The sequence below is a fragment of the Arachis ipaensis genome, chromosome B01 (genome assembly GCF_000816755.2).
Source record: "Arachis ipaensis cultivar K30076 chromosome B01, Araip1.1, whole genome shotgun sequence".
Taxonomy (NCBI): Eukaryota; Viridiplantae; Streptophyta; class Magnoliopsida; order Fabales; family Fabaceae; genus Arachis; species Arachis ipaensis.
The window spans coordinates 114,323,742-114,331,255 of record NC_029785.2 but is presented as its reverse complement, the minus strand read 5'-3'; the positions used below and the strand labels follow the sequence as shown (position 1 = coordinate 114,331,255).

General features: G+C 34.8%; 1 protein-coding gene across 2 annotated transcripts; it reads right to left on the bottom strand.

Annotated features, from left to right (window-relative positions):
- LOC107633069 (RNA polymerase II C-terminal domain phosphatase-like 4) lies at positions 29-2,959 on the bottom strand. 2 transcript variants are annotated; one of them, XM_016336703.2, is made up of 8 exons: positions 2,817-2,959; positions 2,571-2,650; positions 2,380-2,492; positions 1,851-2,031; positions 1,003-1,292; positions 708-893; positions 575-610; positions 29-471 (listed from the first exon to the last, which is right to left on the bottom strand). In XM_016336703.2, exons 1-8 carry the CDS (start codon positions 2,957-2,959, stop codon positions 178-180), a joined length of 1,323 nt encoding a protein of 440 aa, XP_016192189.2. In that variant the 3' UTR covers positions 29-177. The 2 variants fall into 2 exon arrangements, with proteins under 2 accessions (XP_016192189.2, XP_016192196.2); XM_016336710.2 differs by having other exon boundaries at positions 178-471; positions 2,571-2,647.

The following is a 7,514-nucleotide window of genomic DNA, read 5'->3' as shown; positions in this document are numbered from 1 at the left end:
TTTAAAGATATAGTAAAGAATTAAACAATTAAAATGTAAATCGCATCAAAAGTAAGAACTATAAAATATGTAATATGCACACAATGGACTTGTATATATATATATATATATGAGTCGAAGAATATAACATCTAAACAGACTATGAACACAGCAAAGTGTGTGATGCTACAAGATAAGTTACTGCTTTTTCTTGAGGACGAAGTTCTCCTCAGGTTGCTTTTCCCAAAAATAATTTGCAGCCTCTATCCATCGCGGATGAACCAAAAACCTCTTCTCTTTCACTGCCCACCGGGCCTTCTCAGTTCCGGCATCAGTAGCAACCACGTGTGTCACGGAGGGGTCAAGTTCCGTTAAACAAATGGCTCCCAACTGCTCAGCCATCTTCCGGAGTGATGGTAATGCTCCATGGAAGATACGGCTGAAAACAATCACGCATCCGCTCAAGACTTCCCTTCGAAGGGATTTCAAAACCTGGGGAAAATGAATTGATTGTAAAAACTAAACTAATTGACTAAAGTTTTACATTAGAATTACAAATTTGCAATGAAAAAGGATATATGACCATCATAACTACCTGCCTTACATCTCGTTCAGCAATATCTTCAAGTTCCTGCAAAAGATTCACCACCACACAATTTTAGCTTTATATTAGAGATATCAAACTATTTTTTTTTTTTTTCAGATTGACAAAGTGAAAAATGACATACATAAAAGAATTTGTAATGAATTTGTTTAAGAACTTGAAGGATTTTAGCAAGTGCTCCTTCAGCTTCATCTTCGTCACTCTTCAATTCAGCTAAAGATTTGCAATTGAAACCAAACTGCCGGCAACTTGAACCAAAAAAGTGGTATCTTTCCATCAGAATCAGATTATCTTTATGCTTCACCCATGCCTACATCATTAGCACCGACATTAAAATGGAAAGATCTTAGCACACATATGTCAAAGAAGCACTTGAATTAAGTAATTCAGCATTACTTGACAAGTGTCGATGCACTTACGTGTTCTGTATCATCAAGAATCACAACAGCACTTTCTTGCCCCAACACAATATCAAGACCCTTCTGATGCTTTTGAGTGCCATCATCTCGAGAAATCACCTTTGCATTGAAGTATTCTCCTTGAGGATCAAGCAGCTTAGCCATCTCTAATGCATAGGGTCGATCACCCATGGTGTATATGTACATCTCAAACATTTCACTTGCTTCTCTTAGAAATGTGCGGACAAAAGGCCTCAACTTGGTCATCATATGCATTTTGTCCAATTTGAAAAGGCTACTCTTGGAAACACCTAGTTGAGTTATTACATATAAGTTCAGAAATGCAACATAAATGAAGAGCCATGAAAACCCACGAGGCCAAGCACATAGCGTCAAATAAAGTAATCAACTAATAGTTGTTAGAAAATACACACATCATAAAATGAAGACTGCATGTGAGTCTAGATGACCCAAATTTAACAAAATACAAGAAATCAAGTTAGCAACATGCCAAACTATTCAACAATTTAAGAAATGCCAGTTTTAGGACATGACTTTAGTTTTATAGTGACACGCTATTCCAAAGATGATTATATATGCACCATAGTCCTTGCAATTGCAAAATAACAAGACATCTTTGTGTTTATCAACATAGTGACACACTAAACATGAAGAAATCATTCATATGTCCAGAAATTACCAAACAAAATCCAAAAAGTATATCATGCCAGCATAACAATATTTGACAAACAGATATTCTGATCAGAACACAGCAGAACTATAGCATGCATCTAGCATTCACATTGAACATCAGGGTCTTTGATATAAAAAATACATATCAACAGCAAAGCACATCGAATGACAGATACCTCCAACAGAATCTGCCTGGGGAATTAAATGCAACTCTTCAGAGTTTAAATGAGCAAGATGAGTGGAATTTAACAGAGTGTGATCTAAATCGAGGATCAAATAGAGCTTTCTACGACTACGCAGATTATTCGCATCTGTACTGCGCAGTCTAGATATCTCCTGATCATGAAGTCTCAGTCCCTGCAAATACAGAAAATTTCCATCACTAAGTTTTTGTGAACCAACTCAACCACATGGCTGATAAAAACCATGAAAAGGAATATAGGATTTCAGATATCCTAAGACTACGAAATGTATGTGCAGTTCAAAATCCACTAACTTAATAAATGTAAATACCTATAAATCATAAAGAAGGAATTAACATGGAGCCTCAACAATCTAACTTGGACCTGATTCATTGTTTGTAAACTTATTGAATACACTAGCATATTATGTTTTATTTATATTAGGGACAATTATTTCAAATACACTAGCCAAATTTGTAAATCTACAAACTATTGTGCATCATTCCTTCTGAGATGTGCATACCTTGTGTATGTAGCCAAATGTCACACCAGATTCACCATCCAACTTTTTCCCACAACGTATACACATGTCTCCAAATGAACCAGGATGTGTACACACATCTTCTACAGATTCTTCTGCAATAACAAAAAAAAAAAAAAAGCAAAAGCTACAGCACTTCCAAGAAAAGATAGTGACTAAACATTTAAAATTACCTAAATTCTGTTTCACACTTCCTTCTGAAGTAGACTCCTCAGTTTCCTCGTCACTTTCAAACTTGCGCCTTTTTATTCTGCTTTAAAATTCATTGATTAAAGATATTTACTTGAACATCAGAGTATTTAGCCCTCTAATGAATCATGACCTGATATATGAATATGTCTTACGGAACATATACCTAATCCACAGCAATTAATTTGTGAAATTAACATATAAATTGTAACAGCTATAATAATGATTACCTGACACTTTCCAGCTCATCTTGATTTTCAACTTCTTTATCGGATGACGCATCTGGCAAACTTGCAGCTAATGCTTCATCAAGATAGGCAATGAAGTCATCACTACTGGATGAATGTATCGGAGAGTCTGGTGCACCACTCATCTGCATCCAATAAACCAAATTACAAAGTAAAACCCATAAACAAAGAGATTCCACGAAACAGAACCAAATGGCAAAATATAACAGGACATCACACAGCAGCTAGATTCATAGAAAGCCAAGTGTAAACACAGATAATCTTCAAAGGCAACAAAGACCTACCATAAGATATAACAGTTCAACCACTCACGTATCTCTGCCTATTAGGACAAGGAATTTCATGACATGTATTGCAAATCATTCACCCAAGTGAAGTGGGGTAAAAAAAACAACAGTCTCGAATAAAAGTTTAAAATAAAATGCAAACCAACCCACCAAGCAACCACATTTCTATAATGCCAATCTGAAGATAATTATGCCCAAAAATACAAAATAACAGTGATACGATAGCATGAAGTACATGAAATATGAATGAATAACAATCCATAAACTATATCCAATGAGTAATTTAAGGTTCTGAAAACCGAACTGGTCATCGAACTGCTCTAGTTACTGGTTCACTGGTTCATAGGTTCTATCCGTTCGACTGTGGTTGAACCGAAAAAACCATTTTATAATAAAATAATAAATAAATATAAATAAACACATTAAATTTGATTAAATTGGAGAATTTTTTGAAGAAATTCGCTACTTCACAATGTTTGTTTATTTTTTTTATTTTTTTCATGGAAGCGATAGGTAAACCAAAATGGCAACCATCTGTACACTGTTCTAGTGTTAATATATGTGTTTCAGTTATTGTAATACCTTGGCTGGGAGAAATTGTAATGGCTCATTGCTCCACATCTAACACGGATACTAGTGCAAGTGCACCTCAAATAAGTTCATGGTATGTAGATGAATCTTATGAAGAGCTTAAGAAGGGAATTCACATTGTGAGAATATCAAATGAGACCTTCACTTGTCTATATTGCCCTAAGAGAAAAACAGGAATATCTGTATAGGGAACTCCTTCAACATGCTTCTGAGGTTTGTCATAGTAGTGCATTAAAAAGAAATGTAAGAGAAAAGGCTAATCATATGGGTCTAGCAAAATATTTGAAAAAAGATCTTGCATGTTTCGATGGCCCTTCAAAACCTGTAGATAAAGGTGTTCGATCCTGTTATGTTGAAGTTATTTATTCTTTACTAAGTTTTTCTGCAGAAATTGTCCAATTCATGAACATGTTTAATGGCATAATAAATATGTATATGGAAATAGAAAAACAAACAATTCCATTTCAAATTTATCTTGTAGAATCTTTGTAAGAGGAATCAAGAAATTCTCCAAAAATAAAATTGTTATTTTTGATAATGCTTCAAGCAATCAGCTTCAACAATTAATCCTTTAATAATGCTTCAAGCAATCAACGGCAAGGTTTAGAACCAACAATTATTCATGCTTCAACAATTATTATTACAATAAATTATATTTATACCTAAAGTTAGTGGAAGACAAGGAAGAATGCAGAGCTGGCGGCGAATAGACAAAATCCAAAATTATTCAAAATTATTAACAATTATTCAACAAACAACAAAATCCAGTTCAGTAAACAAAGAAAAATCAGTTCAGTTTCAGTAATCAATAAACAACAATTATTAACCAAAGTTCAAAATTCAATTTAGCAGGATCAGTTGAATTAGTTCACAGTTTCACACTACACAGTTCAAAGAAAAATAAAATAGGGAGACAGAGATCACAATTTCAGAGTTCACAGTTTCAGAGTTCACAGAGCTTCACAAAATCAAAGAACTACTCAATCAAACTCATCAGGGAGACAGAGACATGCAACAGTTATTCAATCAAACAATCATAACTAAAAAAAATTACCTGGAACTCTGGAAGCTCGAAGGCACCTTCAAGGCTTCAACAGAACATGCAATAGGGAGAGTGGGAGACAGTGACGCTGGTGCAGAATTTACAACCACAAACTAACCGGCAAGTGTACCGGGTCGTACCAAGTAATAACTCAGGTGAGTGAGGGTCAATCCCACGAGGATTGAGGGACTAAGCAATAATGGTTGATTAATTTACTTAGTTAGACAAGCAGAAAATAGTGTTGAGAGTTCAAAAGTATTAACAATAAATTCAGAATATCAGAAGATAGGCAAGTAAATAAGTTGGAAAAACAATATGGAGAATGCAGTTAAGGCTTCAGAGTTATCTATTTTTTGGATTGAATTTTCTTATTAATTTATTTTAATCATGCAAGATTTAATTCATGGCAAACTATATGTGACTAGACCCTAATTCCTTAGACCTTTCTAGTCTCCTCTAACTTTCATCAACCGCCAATTTCTTGGTCAATTAATTTCAATTAGGGGGTGAAGTTTAATTCTAGTTATTATGCCACAAAAATCCTAATTATCCAAATATAAGAGGATTATATGTCACGTATCCCGTTAAGTCTAGGTAATTAGAATTTAGGAGAAATTGTTTTCAAGTTGTTGTTCAAGTAAAGAGCTTTTCCAAGTTATACAAGAACTCAATTAGAAAGAGGGTCATACTTCCGTTCCACCCAAATTCATAAGATAAAGAACGAAAACAATTCTTGAATCATAAATCAGTACATGAATTAAAATACAAAAACAATAGAATCAATCCATACAAATAGATAGAGCTCCTAACCTTAACAGTGGAAGTTTAGTTGCTCATGGTTCAGAGAGAAAAACTAGGATTCTCTTAAACTGTGAATTGTGAATAATTGTGAATTGGAATGGAATCCCCAGAAGAGAAGTTTCTTTTCTCTTTTATATCTAATCCTAATTAATTTAAAATTTATTTTCTAAAACTAAAATAATATCTTTTCCTATTTTAAAATAAAAATAAAGTTTAAATCAGAATTAATTAAATAATCAGCGTTTTCTGCGTTTTCTGCACGTGGCGCATATCACGCGTACGCGTCAGTCACGCGTACGCGTCGATGATCTACTTCGCGTGTCACGCGTACGCGTCAGGTATGCGTATGCGTCGCTGTCCAAATCTCCAAATCACGCGCACGCGTCAGGTACGCGCACGCGTCGCTCCTTGCTGTCATCTCCTTTAATTCTTGTGCTGATTCCATTTGTGCAAGCTTCCTCTCCATCCTTTAAGCCATTCCTGCCCTATATAGCTTTCTTCTCTTTTTCTGCGGAAGCTCCATCAAATCCATCCGAATGCTACCTAAAATAAACAGAATTGCACACAACTCAAAGTAGCATCCATAGTGGCTAAAAGATGATTAATTCTTGATTAAACTCAATAATTTCAATGCAAATTCACTAGGAAAAGATAGGAAAGATGCTCACGCATCACAACACCAAACTTGAATTGTTGCTTGTCCTCAAGCAACCAAACTAATATAGGCTTAGGATGTGAATTTGCATGAGAATGAGAGTTCGATTAAGCTCATGTCTCTTCTTATAGTGGGGTTTACAACTGCAATCTTGAATAGTTTTGGCATCTCACTCTCCTTTGAATCAGAAGGATGTCACTGTCATTCGGAATTAGAATCCAGATAATATTATGAATTCTCTGACCTTTTGTAACTCAATTTAACCCTTGAACACAACAAGTTTTTTCTTTGATTCTCTTTTTTTTTGTGCTTTGCACCTTGAGCCTAGCCGTGACTTTAAATATTTTGTCTCAAGCTTCACTTGACACAGAAACACCACAAGCACTTAACTGGGAAACTCTCTTTAAGTTCTAATTTTCCTTTCAGTTACTCCCAGGCAGTGGTGCTTAAAGCCTTTGGCATACTCTGTTAATTGCAATTGATCTCGACTCTAAAAGTTTTGTCTCAAGGATTACTTGACACAAGAACACCACAAGCATATGACTAGGGAAACAACTCTCTGAGCTTTTAATCATTTCTGACCTCCTTAGTCATTGATGCTCAGAGCCTTGGACCTTGCTTTTATATCCCTCTTTTTTTTTGCTGTTTCTTTTGCTTCAAAGATTAAAATTTCACTTATTGCAGAGACTTCATAATAGTTCTCTAAATTCCTGTTCCTTGTACATCAACATTCTTTGATTCAAATTTAAATATGCACTGTTCATGTCATTCATTCAGAGTAACAGAAAATACCACCACTTTTGAATAAATGAGACTACTCTAAAAATTAAACTCAATTTCTCATGCACTACATCTTTTCTTCTTTCTTTTTGATTTCAAGCTCAGTGGACAATACATGAGACACCTTTTAGAATTAAAGCAACTAACAGAATAAAAATAACTAATTTAACTATAATCTAGAAATTGAAATAACAAAGGATCATGCAGAAACCAAGTAAAATAGCAGAAAACAGGAATACAACATAATAAAAACGGGAGGAAATATAGAATGAAAGGAACTCAACCACCTCAATTATTCTAGTGGCCGTTTTATTCTTCAGGCTGTGCTCCTCCGTGAAGATGATTCGCCTCCCTTTGGTACCATAAAATTAGACAGAAAAACCATCAGCGAAGCGGCAACACCAAACTTAATGGTTTGCTTGTCTTCAAGCAAAGAAGAACTTAAAACAGAGAGGGACAAAAAAATAGTATGATGAGAGAAGAATAAAAGGATAAAAGAACAAGAGAGAATTAGGATTGGGGGG

What these genes read in the sequence shown, in the direction of transcription:
- LOC107633069 (XM_016336703.2), bottom strand. Translation starts at nt 2,959, where the DNA reads ATGAGTGGTGCACCAGACTCTCCGATACATTCATCCAGTAGTGATGAC. An exon ending in GATGAGCTGGAAAGTGTCAG is followed by an intron (nt 2,651 to 2,816) that starts GTAATCATTATT and finishes TGAATTTTAAAG; the next exon opens with CAGAATAAAAAGGCGCAAGT. An exon ending in AAGTGTGAAACAGAATTTAG is followed by an intron (nt 2,493 to 2,570) that starts GTAATTTTAAAT and finishes TTGTTATTGCAG; the next exon opens with AAGAATCTGTAGAAGATGTG.